The sequence below is a fragment of the Trichosurus vulpecula genome, chromosome 4, assembly GCF_011100635.1.
Source record: "Trichosurus vulpecula isolate mTriVul1 chromosome 4, mTriVul1.pri, whole genome shotgun sequence".
Classification (NCBI taxonomy): Eukaryota; Metazoa; Chordata; class Mammalia; order Diprotodontia; family Phalangeridae; genus Trichosurus; species Trichosurus vulpecula.
In genome coordinates, this window is record NC_050576.1 from 137,377,273 (window position 1) to 137,396,114 (window position 18,842).

The 18,842-nt window shown below is 36.1% G+C and overlaps 1 protein-coding gene across 1 annotated transcript in view; it reads left to right on the top strand.

The window, feature by feature from the left end:
• AKT3 (AKT serine/threonine kinase 3) overlaps positions 1-18,842 on the top strand; it is a 429,482-nt gene that overhangs the window by 379,070 nt on the left and 31,570 nt on the right. Inside the window, exons 10-11 of the mRNA XM_036754934.1 lie at positions 7,399-7,613; positions 15,996-16,083. Of these exons, the coding sequence (XP_036610829.1) occupies positions 7,399-7,613; positions 15,996-16,083 (303 nt within the window). The remainder of the gene's footprint in view (positions 1-7,398; positions 7,614-15,995; positions 16,084-18,842) is intronic.

Sequence of the window (18,842 nt, forward strand, 5' to 3'; positions counted from 1 at the left end):
AGCACAATGACTGACATAAGTAGACCCTTAATAAATGCTTGTTGACTGACTTATTTGGTCATACCAAGTCAACAAGTCATCAAGCATTTATTAAGTCTCTCACATATGGTAAGTCCCGTGCTATTTCCTAGGCAACACTAACATACATACACACATAAACCTTTCTTCTATACTTACAAAAACCTTTTTATACACACACCCTCAACAAAGTATCCAAATTTTTCCAAGAATCTTTGTTGATTGGTACTGATTTAGGCAACACTGTAAGAGTCTTATCTTTTGTTCTGTGGTTGGGGGAAAGTAAGGGAAAGGATAACAGCTACCTTTTTCATAGAGATAATGTTTATATTTTGAATTCATATTTAAGAATATCCACACAGCAATCATGAGTGAAAATTCTTAGATGAAAATATTTAATGCTCCATTTTCTTTGCCAATCTATTGTGTAATATTTCTGGATCCTCCTAAACCACTGCCTTGTCATTAGCTCTGGTTCAAATATGAACTAAAATTACTTGTGCACCTAGTCCAGAGGGAGCCACGTAGAGTCTATAGCACCAAGATGTTGTTTCCTTAATTGATGTGCTTGCCCCTTTAGCTGTAACTCTCACAGTTCCTGCACCCATGCTCTTGCTTGGACAGCTGTGTGATTCTGTAAATTCCATATGAAGTCTAAATAAGAGCTTTCTGAAACCAGAGAACTCAAAAGCAAAACCACCACTACTTCTGGCCATTCTGTAGCTATTCCTCACTGATTTCCATTAAGGCTGATCTCACAAAAACCACAAAGAATTCCCTATTCAAGGTGTTTGCAAAGACTGAGCTAGTTGTGGCAACACAGTAGTAGCCTGTGCACAGTGAAACTGTAGGAAACAAGGGGGATGTGCCTTTTAAAAGTCATTTCCCTGATGAAATTGCACCTGCATCCATTTGACTATTTTCTCTTCAAATATTTTTCCTGTTTGAACTGCAATTTGCTTTTTAAGTACAGTGTCCTTGAAGTGTATGTATGTATGTATGTATGTGTATATATATATGTATATGTATGTGTATGTGTATGTGTTAAGGGCAAGCGCTACAACTTAGTACATTCTAATTCATAGCAAATGGCATTTGCATTTTCAGTCTCATAAGAATTTTTATAGCAATTGAGAACTGTACAGGAAAAAAATACAATTAAAGTACAAAGAAGCCATAATTTAAATGATATATCTTGAAGAATAAAAAGAATACATCCTGCGTGTTGTAAAGAAGTTCAACCTCATGTTACTAAATGTTTTTTTTCAAGTTGAATCAGAAAATCCTGAATGGTCATAGTTTTTGGCAAGCAGATACCTTTGCTGATAAGAATACATGATGGACTTCGGTAGACAATAGAAAAGGGGATGCTTGTCACCTGAAATATAAGGTTAATAGGCAACATTTAAAAAATGAATTAACAGTAATTTGGTACATCTAAGTTCTCAGTTTACTTTCACAACATAGGTGTGCAGACAGTTTGTTTAGATGTTTAATTTTTCCCCCCATCTGTTCTGTCAAAATTATTGATTGAGCAGTAAGCCACTCCAGGGCATGCATTACCTCCTTATAATTGCATGCCTTAGGTACAGTTGTGTGGCCCCATGAGCAAGCTAAGAGAGATGTTTCTTCAGCCACCCAAAAAATCCTAATTCGAATAAGAATGATTTATTCATTCACGATGTGAGGTGAAGATTTTTTTTAAAAAGTACCTTTAGTTAAATTCATGTACTAGAAATGTCAGTTCCCTATATCCTTTTGGAACATGAGGTCTCCTGTCTCTAGGTCACAATTTAAAATATAAAACAATTTTAAATTCTAAGGAAAAAAGCAAAGGTTGTGTAATAGCCATTTAGAGTGAAGTTTTACAAAGCAATTAATTCTTTTTATCTACCCACTTTAATAGTAGGAAGTCTCAGCATCAGATAATTCACTGTCATAGCATACTAGCTCTACCCTTGGCCTCTCTGAAACTTAAATCTCCATATGAATGAAATGGCAGAATGAAACAACTTCTGGCTCTTAGTAAAAAATTAAAAAGAGTAAAATCATGTTTCCATTAATAAATCAATCACTAAGCATTTATTAAGTGCCTGTTACATGGCAAGCACTGTGCTATGTATTGGGGATATATAGAGACAAAAATGAAACAAATCTTACTCTTGAAAAGCATATCAGAAAGAGAAAATATATTCTTAAATAAGGATATGGAGAATATGTGCCCAATTAGAATAAGGTAAATTGGGTGAATCAGGAAAGGGTTCATGTGGAAGGTATATGTTAGGTAATACTCCTGTGTTTTTATGTAATGTAACTGTATTATCACAGAGAGGGTGTATATTTCTTCCTTTTCTTAAGTGGCTTTCTTTTTCTTCCCCCATTTAGTCCTATCTTGGACTCTGGCTAACTATAGTTGTTTGGTAAAGGTATACCAGTGGCTGTTGAGGACTTTCGTATGAGGGGGAATCAATAATCAGTTACCATATTTCATAGACACTGCTTATCTGTAATCAGAACTGGGACAAAGCCTTGGGTCATCCTAGGTACATTTTGAAAGTTGTATTATCCTGCATTTGAAACTTGTGCAGATAACTGTTGTCCACTAGAGATTTTGAGCCTTCACTGTAATACATGCAATTTGATTTAACATAAAATATTAACATACCACTAAAGAAAAAAAATTTCTGGCCTTAATAATGTGTTCAGCATGGCATGGTTAATAGTACTTTGGCTTTGAAGTCAGGAAGACATGGGTTCTTGCTCTGACTTTTCATGTACTAACTGTGTGATTACGGTCATTTCACCTCTCAGTCCCTCTAAACAATTCTTTAATCTTACAAATTGCACCTAAGTTGTAGATCTTTTTCCATGGTAGGTGTTCTCTTCACCAATGAAGTCACAGGTCTGGAAAACAAAGTATTCACTGATAATAATCACAAAAACTAACATTTATGTAGCACTTTAAAATTTGCAGTTATTTTTCATGTGTTCTATCATTTGATGCTCAACAACCCTGTGAGGCAGGTGCTATTGTCATTACCATTATACAGATGAGGAAACCGAGCCTGAGAGAGGTTAAGTGATTTGCACAGGATCAGGTCACACAACCACTAAATATCTGAGGGAACATTTGACTCAGGTCTTCCCTTGAACTATTGTAATTCGAAATACAAGGTAAAAAAGATATCTATAAAATGGAAAATACATATGGATTTAAAACTTAATTTAAAATTTTACTTTAAAGCGTTGTAACAATGACTTTCGGAGCCAGATTATTAGTATCAGAATTTTACCTGAATTTTATGTGCTGTGAGGTCTTCTATATTGATGCCTAAGCCTGGTATAGAAGTAATTAAAGGCTCTTAAAGGATGTGCCACGAAAACACAAGATCCAGCAGATCCCACAAAGTTGTAAAGGCTATAAATGGGCCCCTTGATGGGTTGTATACCTTTATCTTTTGACCAGCCTCAGACTAACTACATTTAAAGAGGCTTATCACCAGAAGATTGGCCACTAGGTGACCATTTTTTTCCTAAGACAACAGCTCATAAAGATCATATACCAAATTAAGGGGGTTATGATTCACATTGGTGAAGGAAGTATCCTTGCCAATAAAATCACGAATCCTTGAAGTTTTTAAGTAAGTTTTAAGGGGCATATTTTGACCCATAGCATTTTCCTGTCAATACAATAAGTTTGATTTATTGGAATTCTACTGCATGTTTTAATATTTTTCACTTTTGTGTTACATCATTTGTTACTACTGAATTTGAACAAGGCTTCATAACAATCATGAAATAATCACAGATGAAACTTTTTGGTGAGGAAAATAAACAGAGGCCAGAAAGAAAGGAGCCAGATACTTAACATCGTTCACAAGGGAAGTTTAGTGTAATTTTGTGAAAGCGGATACAATTAATGGAAAGAAGGAAAAGCTATCTTTAAAGTATATAGTATTCTGAATGCGATGTGTTGTCTCATAATAGAGTATTAAGGAGGGGGAAGAGAGGAAATTCATTGGATGAGCAGTCAAAGCTTATTCCAGAACATATTCCTGTGGATGGAAATTTTTTTTATCATTTCCTTTTTGGGATCATCCAAGCTGTCATTTTTTAGATAAGTAAGGGATATGATTGTATGAGTGTGAGATTGGAGAGAAATATTTCTTATCTTAAAGATATGAATTGACAGTAAAGAATCCTTCATTAGAGACTTCTCTTTGCTCAGGTGTTTTTTTCTTTTCTCTTAATAGTCTGTATAACTTGAGTTGGCATATAAAGCCAACAAAGACTGCATATTTTCCTCAGAAAGAAGTAATATTTTAAGTGCTTATAAATGTAGCTATATATGTGATATATATATATGTATATATACGCACATCACTTAAAGATTTCATGTTCAGAAGGAAACATTTTTATTTTGGGAATTAGTATTCATTTTATAAAGCTGTATAAAATCTATTTTACTTTAATTTGAAACAGATTTTTCCACAATACACTTTAATTTTTTCATTTGCTTATTTCTCTTCAAAAATAAAACCTTTTTTATGCAGTCACTTTCCCTTCTGGCTGTAAACCAGGTATTTAAACAAAAATAAAGGGTTGCCAGTTTTGCCAGCTGGGGATGAGAACCCGGCTGGTGATATGCGGGTTCGGGAGGCAGTTAATCCAGCTTTTATGCTTTTTATGGTTTTATGAAAAAAGAGGTTAAAAACCACATTTGGCTCTTTTTTTTGGGACCACTGTTTTGTTGCTATTGTGGGAATGCAGCAAAAGGTTTGCTGAGACCTAACATTTTTTGTTGTTATTAGGTGAAATCCTGTATAAATTAGATAACTATCCCACATGCAGCATTCCCTTCTTGTTGGCCATGAGTTATGTTCTTATGTAGTAACCAAATATCTGGGCCATTTAAAAGTTTTACCTGGACAACTTATTCCTACTTAAGTATATAAAAAAAAATCTTACTCCTTTAAATTACTTTTTTTTCAACTTTATGCCCATAAGTTTTATTTCATGAAAGTGAAAATAAATTCTAGCATTTAAAATGATTTTTTCCTTCAAAATAAAAAGTTTAATTTGGAGTGTGACACCTCCCATATAATTTCCTGCTTAGATTATAAACTACCAAAGGCTTACTGGCAAAGAGGAAGTATTATATTCCTCTCTTATTAAGATAACGATTAATGTTTCTCCTAATTCTCTTTTTTCCTCATCCACCAAAGCAAAAAAAAATTGCTTTCAGAATTTCTTAGATTCTGCCTAATTGAAATCTTCGCTTTTTCTTTTGAAAGGAATATGTTTTAGGCAATGATGTTTTTATTCTGTGTGTATATGTATATGTGTGTATAAAATGAATCTAATAATTAGCATAGCAGCCACTCAGTAAATACATATTTTATGGATTCATTTCAAATTCTTACCTTTGTCCTTAAAAGTCCTCAAATATTGTATGGCCCTTTGGCCTCTAGGTTTTTGATATAAGTAGATAACTACTTTGTGTAATTTCAGACTTATTTATCCTTTGAACCCAGATTTATACTTTGAATGACACTAGCCTGTGGTCTGGAAGCCATGTGTAATCTTCTAGGTCTGAGTTCAAGGTTCACAGAACAAATCTTTTACTAAGGGGATTTGTTCTGTGAAGTTTGGATTCAGTCGAAGGGTCACACTTGAGGACCTAGAGGGCCACATGTGGCCTTGAGGCTGCAGGTTCCCCACCCCTGCTCTTGCCCCTACTCTTTTCTTCCAACCCCTCTAGCCACTGGAAACTGAAAAGAACATTGGATTTGGAGTCAGAGGACCTGGGTTCGAAGTCTGGCTCTACTAGATATTATATAAATGAATTTGAGCAAGTTACACCACCCCTTTGGGCTTCAGGTTTTCCTCATCTGTGAAATGAGGGGGTTGAAATAGATAACCTCTAAGTTGCCTTGGAGCTCTAGGTTTAGCCTGTAACCATTTTAATATGTTAGCCAAGACTCCTAAAATGGTTTAAAAGAACAAAAGAAAATAAAAACACCGTAAAATATTTAAAAAGTAAAATTTCTGTTGGCTTGAACAATGTAAAACTTTGAACCATGAGCTGAGTAGATTAGTCTTTCCTATAGATAACTGCTATCTTCTTCAAAATCAGCTCAGGAATTATTTTGAGAAATTAATTTGTTCCATATAATGTCTTAGATCTGGGTTTTCTTTTCTTTTTCATGCAGTCATTCTTTGCTATTTTTTCTTCACAATGTGTTGCTATGAGAGCTTTCTCCTGGAAAATCTCTGGAAATATCTCTGGAAATTTTATCTGAATCTCTCTGGAATATTCCTCTGGAAATGTTATCTCTGGAATATCTCTGGATATGTCAAGGATATCTCTGGAAAATTGCTCTCCAAAAGAGATAATATTTACATGCAATAATAAGACCATGTCTGAAAATAAAGATCTAGCACTGGCTGTTCCACCTTTTCCATCCTTATCAGACATTTACCGAAAAGGTTTCTGAATTGTATAGAAAATTTGGGTATCTGTTTTGTCTGGTTGCCCGTATCCATATCACATAAAACACTGAGATCCAAAAGAATGTGTTGAATTAAATTAATATAACCTTTCTGACTTATCAAAGTAGTAAAATTTCTTTTTAGACCTATTTTTCATATACAGTGAGACAATTTAAATGCCATTTGTCATATAATAAGAATGAAGTTCATTGGATATTGTATGCATTTAACATGTCTTTGTCTTAATATAGTAGAGCTCTGGGCATTAAAATTTTCTTATAAGCCAAAATATGAATTGTCTCATTTCTATTATTTTCAAAGATTTTCCCTAAAAGTTTAGCTATATAGGAGCTCAAAAAGTTTTTAAAATTCATAGAGAAGGCGGTGAGTATGTCTCTGTTCTTTCTTACATTTGTTTTCTAGGCCCTACCCTATAAATGAAATCAGGTTATTCCAATTTTCTTCATCTTTTAGCAAGCAGAAAGTTCTGGGATTTCAGTAGGGAATTAAGACCTGTTAAAAGTACTTAATCAGTATGCCCTCACACCTAATCTGTGATTTGAGATTTAGCAGAAAGGGAACCAGAAAGTACTACGAGCTAGACCCATATTTCATATTGCTCCATTAGTAGTCTTATGTTTGGTTTACTTGGCATACTATGTTGTTATTCTCTGCCTTTTTGTGTGGGTGTCCATTAATAGTTTCTGGATGCAAAAATGTGTCTTATAAAAGTCAAATATTTGGTATAATAAAGAGCTACATATGATAGAATCTCAGAACTGCTTACCCAATCGTGGAAGTGGTAAAATATTTTAGAGTAAAAACATATGTTTCACCCAAAGTACTTAAAATGTAATGTTTAATTCATTTTTTTAATTTCTCTTTTAGGTATTAGAAGATAATGACTATGGTCGTGCGGTGGACTGGTGGGGTTTGGGGGTTGTCATGTATGAAATGATGTGTGGGAGATTACCATTCTACAACCAGGATCATGAGAAACTTTTTGAGCTAATACTAATGGAGGACATTAAATTTCCTCGAACTCTTTCTTCTGATGCAAAATCCTTACTTTCAGGACTCTTAATAAAAGATCCAAATAAACGGTAAGGCTCAAATAATGCTGTTTGAATAAAAATCCTTTCCACTGGGATGCCTTTTGAAAAAGCTGCCAGATAGTACTTTTTTTTCTTTTAACCTTTCAGTCTAGGACATTTTTTTTTTATCAAAGCCTTAGATTTCCTCAGTCTTCTGCACACCAGCAACATGAAATAGAACATACTGAGCATCAGTATTCAGAAGAACTATGACACCTATTTTGCTGTCTATGGATTACTTGATGTATCTTAATCATCCCCATTGTTATTTGATTTCTTTTATGCCAGACTAGAATATAGATTTCCTGTACTCTTTCCACTTCTGTGCTTCCTTTTTTGAGAAGTGTCATCGTCTATAAGAAGAAAATCCATCAATAACTTTCTACTTCAGATGATCCGTAGAACTGATAATTAGAATATTTGATAAACATGTTAATGTATATTTATGCAAAATTATATCTATATTTCATTTATTTAATAAGCAGTTACTAAGTGCCTAGTATGTGCCAGGCACTGTGCTACACACATTGGAGCTAAGAGATAAGTAAGATAGCCCCTTGCTCAAGACATTATACATTATATTGAAAGGAGGGAGAATAGATGTGTGTGTACATTCATGCACATGCCTGTGTGTGTGTATACACACATACATAAATATATACATATACGTATACACACATACCACACATACAGGACTAGCAACTAGACCAAGGGTTCTTAACTTTTTTATGGTATTGTACTCCGTTGACAATCTGACAAAGTCAGTAAATCCCTTCTCAGAATCATATTTTTTAATGTAAAAATAAAATATATATAATTATAAGGGAAGCCTGTATATATATATATATATATACATATATGTATATGTATATATATATGTACATATATATCTATTGAAATATTAGAAATTTTTTTTTTGGAAAACAAGTTCATGGAAACCAGGTTAAGACCCTCTGAAACCAGAGGGAGCATAGGCCTCTTGTAGTAGGTGGCTCTTGAGCTGACCCTCGGTGGGATCTAGGGATTCTTCAAGACAAAGTGAGGCAAGAACGTAGTCCAGTCTGTGCAAAAGCAGAAGATTAAATATGTACAGAGAAAAATAGACCATTTTAACTGACTTGTATGTGAAGGAGAATAATGTGAGACAAAATCTTGAAAGGGTAAGTTGGAATCCAATTGTGAAGGACTTTGAAAAAAAACCCTACCAGAGGAGTTTGTACTTTGTATTCCTAGAGGAAGAGGAGCCCCTGGAGCTTCTCGACTTGATGGTTGCTGTGGTCACCATGCTTTCAGAATTTCAGTTTGGCTGCTGTGTGGAGGATAGAGTGAAGAGGAGAAAGTGGGCAGGTGGTGGTGAGGGATGGGTCTAGATGAGTGGCTGTAAAAGTGGAGAGGAGACAGATGCAGAAGATGTTGGGGAGATGGAATGTGCAAAACTTTGCAGCTGGTTTTCTATGAAAGATAAGAGATGGTGAGCAGTTAAAGATGATTCCTAGGTTACATCCCTGGGTGTTTAGAAGAATAGTGTGTGATGTCATTGGTAGAATTATAGAAGTTAGGAAGAGGTAAGTGAGGTTTGGGGGAAGATAATGCAAATAGCTGGCATTTACATAGTGCATTAAGGTTTGCAAACCACTTTACAAATATCTCTTCTGATCTTTACAACGCTCGAAAGTAGGTACTATTATTCTGCCCCCCCCCATTTTACAGCTAAGGAAACTGATGCTAAGGATAAGTGTCTTGCTCAGGGTCGCACATCTAATAAGTCTCTTGAGTCAGGATTTGAACTGAGGTCTTCATGACTCTTTATCCACTGTACCACCTATGTGTTTGTAAAGAATTTGGGGGGGGCATATTATTTGTTCCCTCTTTACCATTGAAATACTTCATTTGTCTGACTTTCTGGTAAATTCTTTTAATTTCATCAGGTTTATAGAGCATCAACATACTTTTAGCCTTTCTTTAAGATAAGAACCCATTTTTGACAACATAGAAACTTTATTATTGTCTTTTATTCTACACTGACTTTATCCTCAAGTTACACCTTGATGAGAACATGTTTCACAGATTTTATTCCTTTGAATAACAATGAAAAATATTTCAGGCATACCAGAGATGTTAGAAAACACCTAAAAAGGGCTGCATTTTTCTTTCAAATAAATATCAAAAAATGTATCCATGATTTTGACTTGATTTTCTTTGTTTATTCCCCTTATGCTTAGAGAGCATCTGGCAGTGTTAAAGGAGTATTGAACTTATCTATACACTGCCATTTATAAGCCTTATGATTGAGGACAAATCACTTTTTGAGCCTCAGTTCCTTCATCTGTAAAATAAAGGTATATGCCCTAACAGCTTCAAAGAGTTAATTTCAGATGAGATCATATTCATATATTTTGCAACCATAAATCTTAAGTAACTCTAAATGTACATTAGTGATCCTTTGAGAATCAGGGCCTGTTCTTGAAAGTTGAAAATAAAGGAAAGGCCTCGAGAGGAATTTTGTAGTTGAGTCTTCCCTGTACAGCTAACTTCTCTCTGCAGATTTCAATACAAACTTAATCTAACATAAACTTAAAGTATTTTAAGCCTTCTGTCTAAACAATTCATTCATAGGTTGGCATAAGCTCATTAGTCTATAGCATCTGTCCTACATATTGATGGATATATATGTATACAGATATACATACACATATACATATACATATATAATTTTAGGATACTTTATTTATAGTTCTTTATGTGTGTCAAATCATTCTTAGTTTGGCCATTGGCCACCATGTACATATGTGCATATGTATTTCTATATGTTTTCTTTTAGGAACAACTTAGCCCTAGATTTGTCCTTTTTATCTGCATACTTGCATTGTCCTACAGCACAGAAGACCTTTTAAATGGAGAGACATAGAATCTTAGATTGCAAGTAGGGAGGAACCTTAAAGGTTATCTGAGCATTGCAATCTGCTGATTTCGTAGATAAAGGGCCTGAAGCCCAGAGAAATTAAATGTCTTACAAAAGATCACATTGGTATTGATCTAAGCTAAGCACCCTACTCCTCTGCTTCCAAATCCAGCTAGCTTTTCACTGTACTCCACTATCTCCTATCTGGTTTACCTCTGAAGCCAGTAACATGAGGGCATCACATTTAAGATTTCTATAATCATAGATTCAGCATCTGAAACTATTGGTTTTTTTTATTGTAACTCCTTCTTACTGTGTCACAAAACCACAAAGAAATATAACACTAAAAATGATTGGTACTTGTGTTTTTTGAACTGAAACAGAGACCTCTTAAAAGAAATGTCACGATTCCATGTAAATATAATACATACTATAAAGAAGGGAGGAAATATGGCTTCTGAGAAGTTCCCACCTGTTGTGAATAGATAATTAAGAATTTTGTTTGGGATACAGATCATTTTATCTACAATTTATAGTACTAAAAAGAGATAGAATTTGTTAGAACTGAATCCTACAGATCAAAGTGGCCACCCCTTTTGAGGGGTCCACCTGTGATTTTATCAGTATTTGATGTTCTCTGTGGGGAGAAATTCCCCTAAGCAATGCTGTCAAGCAACTTCTCTGCAACATGAGCCAGTGTGTTCTTTGGGTCCCTGAGAAGTGAACTGGCTTGTCCAGAGTTAGATAGCCAACATGTGTAGAGGAGGGGCTTAAACCAAAGTCTTCTGAAGCCAGCTGTCCAGCTACTATCCTATGCTGCCCTTCCTATTTAATAACTAATGACAAGTTTGCAAAGCACTGTACATATGTTGTCTCATGGGATCTCATAACAACGTTGTGAGATACATATGATTATGCCCATTTTACAGATAAAGAAACTGAGGCACAGAGAGGTTAAGTGACTTGCCCAGGGTTAGAAAAGTAGTAAGTATCTGAAATATAATTAAAACTCAGGTCTTTCTGATTCCAAGTCCAACATTATACATTGTGCCAACCTAATTAGTCACTATTAATTATTTATATTAAATGACTTTCAAGTCTGATGTAATATTTGGGAGTCATTTGGTGACTTGAATGAAGACAACTATCAATACACAAACTTGGTGTGGTTTCATTCTATGAGGGCATTTGATATTAAAGATTTTTACTTCCCTATTTCTGTTCTTTTTTTATTTAATATTTTTCGTTTTCAGCATTGATTTTCACAAGAGTTTGAATTACAAATTTTCTCCCCATTTCTACCCTCCCCCACTCCAAGATGGCGTATATTGTGGTTACCCCATTTCCCAGTTAGCTCTCCCTTCTGTCACCCCACTCTCCCGCATCCCTGTTTCCCTTACTTTCTTGTAGGGCAAGATAGATTTCTATGCCCCATTGCCTGTATATCTTATTTCCTAGTTGCATGCAAAAACTTTTTTTTTGAACATCTGTTTTTAAAACATTGAGTTCCAAATTCTCTTCCCTTTTCCCTCCCCACCCACCCTCCCTAAGAAGGCAAGCAATTCTCCATGGGCCACATGGGTATCATTATGTAAAACCCTTCCACAATACTCGTGTTGTGAAAGACTAACTATATTTTGCTCCTTCCTAACCTATCCCACTTTATTCAGTTTTCTCCCTTGACCCTGTCCCTTTTTGAAAGTGTTTACTTTTGATTACCTCCTCCCCCTATCTGCCCTCCCTTCTATCGTCCCCCCTTTCGATCTCTTTCCATTGTTTTTCCTTATGGCAAGATACCCAATTGAGTGTGTATGTTATTCTCTCCTCAAGTCGAATCTGATGAGAGCAAGATTCACTCATTCCCCCTCACCTGCCCCCTCTTCCCTTCTTACAGAACTGCTTTTTCTTGCCACTTTTATGTGAGATAATTTACCCCATTCTATGTCTCCCTTTCTCCCTCTCTCAATATATTCCTCTCTCATCCCTTAATTTTATTTTATTTTATTTTAGATATCATCCCTTCATATTCAACTCACCCTGTACCCTTTCTCTCTCTCTCTCTCTCTCTCTCTCTCTCTCTCTCTGTATATGTATATATATATATGTATATGTATGTGTATATATATGTGTGTGTGTATATATACACATATATATTATATATATACATACATACATATGTGTGTATATATATATATTCCCTTCAGCTGCCCTAATACTGAGGTCTCATGAATTATACACATCATCTTTCCATGTAGGAATGTAAACAAAACAGTTCAACTTTAGTAAGTCCCTTATAATTTCTCTTTCTTGTCTACATTGTCATGCTTCTCTTCATTGTTGTGTTTGAAAGTCAGATTTTCTATTCAGCTCTGGTCTTTTCGCTGAGAAAGATTGAAAGTCCTCTATTTTATTGAAAGTCCATATTTTGCCTTGGAGCATTATACTCAGTGTTGCTGGGTAGGTGATTCTTGGTTTTAATCCTAGCTCCGTTAACCTCTGGAATATCATATTCCAACCCTTTGATCCCTTAATGTAGAAGCTGCTAGATCTTGTGTTTCCACAATACTCCAGTTGTTTTTTTCTGGCTGCTTGCAGTATTTTCTCCTCGATCTGGGAGCTCTGGAATTTGGCAACAATATTCCTAGGAGTTTTCTTTTGGGGATCTTTTTCAGGAGGTGATAGGTGGATTCTTTCCATTTCTATTTTACCCTCTGGCTCTAGAGTATCAGGGCAGTTTTCCTTGATAATTTCTTAAAAGATGATATCTAGTCTGTTTTTTTTAACCGTGGCTTTCAGGTAGTCCAATAATTTTTAAATTATCTCTCCTGGATCTATTTTCCAGGTCAGTGGTTTTTCCAATGAGATATTTCACATTGTCTTCCATTTTTTCATTCCTTTGGTTCTGTTTTATAATATCTTGATTTCTCATTAAGTCACTACCTTCCACTTACTCCAATCTAATTTTTGAGGTGGTATTTTCTTCAGTGGTCTTTTGGACCTCCTTTTCCATTTGGCTAATTCTGCCTTTCAAGGCATTCTTCTCCTTGTTGGCTTTTTGGAGTTCTTTTGCCATTTGAGTTAGTCTATTTTAAGGTGTTATTTTCTTCAGTATTTTTTGGGGTCTCCTTTAGCAAGTCATTGACTTGTTTTTCATGGTTTTCTCGCATCACTCTCATTTCTCTTCCCAATTTTTCCTCTACTTCTCTAACTTGCTTTTCCAAATCCTTTTTGAGCTCTTCCATGGCCTGAGACCAATTCATGTTTTTCTTGGAGGCTTTTGATGTAGGCTCTTTGACTTTGTTAACTTCTTCTGGCTGTATGTTTTGGTCTTCTTTGTCACCAAAGAAAGATTCCAAAGTTTGAGTCTGAATCTGAGTCCATTTTTGCTGCCTGGCTATGTTCCCAGCCAACTTACTTGACCCTTGAGTTTTTTTGTCAGGGTATGACTGCTTGTAGTGTATAGAGTACTTTGTCCCAAGCTTGAGGGGCTATGCTGTTGTTTTCAAAGCTATTTCTACACAGCAAGCTCTGCCACACCAACACTACTTCTCCCCCAAGAACTGCCAACCTGGACCATGACTCAAATCTAAGCTGGCTCTGTACTCCTGCTCAGATCCGCCACTTAATTCCTCCCACCAGGTGGGCCTGGGGCCAGAAGCAACTGCAGCTGTAGTCTTCAGAGCTGCACCACCTCCGCTACCCCCCGGGAGGTGGCTGAACTGCAAACTCCTTTCACTCTGTCCTAGCAGCTTTTCCCACTAACCTTCTCTTTTGTCTTTGGTGTTTGTGTGTTGAGAAGTCTGGTAACTGCCACAGCTCACTGATTCAGGGCACGAGGGCCTGCTCCACCTGGCTCCCAGTCTGGTTGGTCCAGGCACAGCCCACACTGGGCTCTGCTCCGCTCTGCTCCCAGCTCTGTGGGATAGACCTTACCCCACTACTATCCAGGCTGTCCTGGGCTGCAGCCCTGCTTCCCTCTGCTATTTTGTGGGTTCTGCAGTTCTAGAATTTGTTCATAGCCATTTTAATAGGTGTTTGGAGGGACCGGGGGGTGAGGGGCTCATGCAAGTCCCTGTTTTCCAGCTGCCATCTTGGCTCCATCGCCTACTTCCTTATTTCTAAAGTATTCCTCTCAAAGTCTTTGGGTATATTTTTAGATGGTGCATAATGTGGTTGGCCTGATGTTAAGGAATGGAAAATTCATTGACATGTGACATCTTATAAGGTGACTTGAGAAAATTTGTAGTTTTTGACATATTGTTTAGGTAGATTAAAAACATCCACATTGTAAAACTAGTGGAAAACTATTAGTAGTGAAAGGAAATGGAAGACATTCTGAATAAACTGTCTTGAGTGTTTCTCAAAACTTCTTTCCAAGAATCCAGGATCCCTTTGCCCCTTTTTTAAAAAATGCTTTTTGCTAGGAGTCACTTCAGGCTGTAAAGAGAGCCTGCCCACCTTCTCTTGGCCTGGCTATTCCCTTTCAGCCTTCAGGATATTCATATAGAAATTAATTCTTCCTTTTCCCTCATACAGACTTGACATACTTATACCTCTTCCCTGAAACTTGGAGAGAGAATGGCCTAATTTTTAGTCCCTCAATTCCTTTCCCTTTCTGTTCTCCCCATAGTCCTGCCATTTCTGGGAATAGTGTGATTTCCACTTTTTCACTGTCTCCTCACACGTTTAAATAAAACATTTAATAGTAGCAACAAAATTATTCAGCATGTAATTGTAAAATGATGATACTGGTTTTCAAGAGTGATATGGAAATCAATCTTGAATGCATTATGACCATACCTTCTGTTGCCCAGACTAGTAGTACCCATTGTAGATTTCGTTCAATCATAGCTTAATCTGCATTTAAGCTATATTTTTCAAAGAATATATTTTTGTCGTAAGTACACAGCTATGCATAAGCAATACTTGATGTCAGCAACAACAAGCATTTATTAAGCATCTTCTGTGTGTAAAGCACTTTGTTTAGCAATGGGGGCCCCTTTATAGAATGAACAGTCCACTAAAAATCAGTTTCTTGCCTGACTATGAGTCCTCTCCTAAACACTATTTTTGTTACTGTTGTTAAAATGTTTTTATTTATTCATATGCTTCAACATAGTAGTAGTATGTATGAATTTAAACTAGATACTTGTTCTTTGGAAAGTAACTTAAAATTCTGTTATGAAAATTTCATAAATTAATTCTGTTTCTAGTGGTATCCTATATTTTTTCTACTCAGATTTTCAGCTGTCGTTAATGACCTATATCTCAAGTCAAACATGGTATATATGTCACCAACTTACATCTTGACTTGAAAATTGAGGTGGAAAGAGAAAGAAATGTTTATGTTTTTAATTATGATACTCAATTTATTCTCTTCTGGGAGGGTGCTTACTAATAGTCTGTTCAAGATTACACTATTACAGTCTTGGTGAAACTTTCCTTGCTTATATGGTTAATATTTACTTAACTTTCTTTCTCCCCGATAGCCTTGGCGGAGGTCCAGATGATGCAAAAGAAATTATGAGGCATAGTTTCTTTGTTGGAGTAAACTGGCAAGATGTATATGATAAAAAGGTAAGAAATTCTTTATGGCAGAACATTCTATTTTTGGCTAATAAGTTGAAATAAATGTACTGATAATTTATGAAAGAATGCATGTTAGCTTGCAAAATAATGGTTTGATCATTTCAGAGCTCAGTTTGAAATTACAACTTAATTTCTTACCGATTCACTTTGCAGTTCATGATTTAGATGAGTCCCCAAACTACATTTTTCTTCAATAGTAAATATGGTGAAATAGTTGATTTTCTTGCTGATGTAAGAGGAATTTATTCATTAGCTTCCTTTTTGATTCTGATTTGGTGACCTCTGGGTATTTTTAAACAAAAAGTACCAACAAAATTAGATCTAATATCAAAACTTGTTTTATTGCCATCTATTAGTTATTCCTTATTTTTTCTATTTTTTCCCTGTTTATTTTTTATATTCATGTTTTTTATTCAATATTTTTAGTTTTCAGCATTGATTTCCACAAGATTTTGAATTACAAATTTTCTCCCCATTTCTACCCTCCCCCCCCCCCACTTCAAGATGGCATATTTTCTGATTGCCCTATTCCCCAGTCATCCCTCCCTTCTGTCACCCCACTCCATCCATCCCCTTTTCCCTTACTTTCTTGTAGGGCAAGATAGATTTATATGCCCCATTGCCTGTATATCTTATTTCCCAGTTGCATGCAAAAGCAACTTTCTTTTGAACATCTGCTTTTAAAACTTTGAGTTCCAAATTCTCTCCCCTCTTCCTTCCCCACCCACCCTCCCTAAGAAGGCAAGCAATTCATCATAGGCCACATGGGTATGATTATGTAAAACCTTCCACAATACTCATGTTGTGAAAGACTAACTATATTTTTCTCCCTCCTATCCTGTCCCCCTTTATTCAGTTTTCTCCCTTGACCCTGTCCCTTTTTGGAAGTGTTTGCTTTTGATTACCTCCTCCCCATATCTGCCCTTCCTTCTATCATTCCCCCTTTTTTTAATCACCTTCCTCCTTCTTTCCTGTGGGATAAGATACCCATTTGAGTGTGTATGTTATTCCCTTCTCAAGTTAAATCCAAAGAGAGCAAGATTCACTCATTCCGCCTCACCTGCACCCTCCTTCTATCCAACGAACTGCTTTTTCTTGCCACTTTCATGGGAGATAATTTACCCCATTCTATTTCTCCCTTTCTCCCTCTCTCAATATATTCCTCTCTCATCCCTTAATTTGATTTTATTTTTTTAGATATCATCCCTTCATATTCAACTCACCCTGTGCCCTCTGTCTATACATATGTATGTATATTCCCTTCAGCTACCCTAATTATACACATCATCTTTCCATGTAGGAATGTAAACAAAACAGTTCAACTTTAGTCAGTCCCTTATGATTTCTCTTTCTTGTTTACCTTTTCATGCTTCTCTGTATTCTTGTATTTGAAAGTCAAATTTCCTATTCAGCTCTGCTCTTTTCACTGAGAAAGCTTGAAAGTCCTCTATTTTATTGAAAGTCTTCTGTTTTATTGAAAGTCCATATTTTGCCTTGGAGCATTATACTCAATTTTGCTGGGTAGGTGATTCTTGGTTTTAATCCTAATCCATTGACCTCCAGAATATCATATTCCAAGCCCTTTGATCTCTTAATGTAGAAGCTGCTAGATCTTGTGTTTCCACAATATTCCAGTTGTTTCTTTCTGGCTGCTTGCAGTATTTTCTCCTTGATCTGGGAGCTCTGGAATTTGGCGACAATATTCCTAGGAGTTTTCTTTTGGGGATCTTTTTCAGGAGGTGATAGGTGGATTCTTTCCATTTCTATTTTACCCTCTGGCTTTAGAATATCCGGGCAGTTTTCCTGGATAGTTTCTTGAAAGATGATATCTAGTCTCTTTTTTTAACCATGGCTTTCAGGTAGTCCAATAATTTTTAAATTATCTCTCCTGGATCTATTTTCCAGGTCAGTGGTTTTTCCAATGAGATATTTCACATTGTCTTCCATTTTTTCATTCCTTTGATTCTGTTTTATAATATCTTGATTTCTCATAAAGTTACTAGCTTCTACTTACTCCAATCTAATTTTTGAGGTGGTATTTTCTTCAGTGGTCTTTTGGACCTCCTTTTCCATTTGGCTAATTCTGCCTTTCAAGGCATTCTTCTCCTCGTTGGCTTTTTGGAGTTCTTTTGCCATTTGAGTTAGTCTATTTTAAGGTGTTATTTTCTTCAGTATTTTTTGGGGTCTCCTTTAGCAAGTCATTGACTTGTTTTTCATGGTTTTCTCGCATCACTCTCATTTCTCTTCCCAATTTTTCCTCTACTTCTCTAACTTGCTTTTCCAAATCCTTTTTGAGCTCTTCCATGGCCTGAGACCAATTCATGTTTTTCTTGGAGGCTTTTGATGTAGGCTCTTTGACTTTGTTAACTTCTTCTGGCTGTATGTTTTGGTCTTCTTTGTCACCAAAGAAAGATTCCAAAGTTTGAGTCTGAATCTGAGTCCATTTTTGCTGCCTGGCTATGTTCCCAGCCAACTTACTTGACCCTTGAGTTTTTTGTCAGGGTATGACTGCTTGTAGAGTAAAGAGTACTTTGTCCCAAGCTTGAGGGGCTGTGCTGTTGTTTTCAAAGCTATTTCTACACAGCAAGCTCTGCCACACCAGCACTACTCTTCCCCCAAGAACCGCCAACCCAGACCATGACTCAGATCTAAAACTCTGCACTGCTGCTCAGGTCTGCCACTTAAATCCTCCCACCAGGTGGGCCTGGGGCTAGAAGCAACTGCAGCTGTAGTTCTGTAAGCAGCCT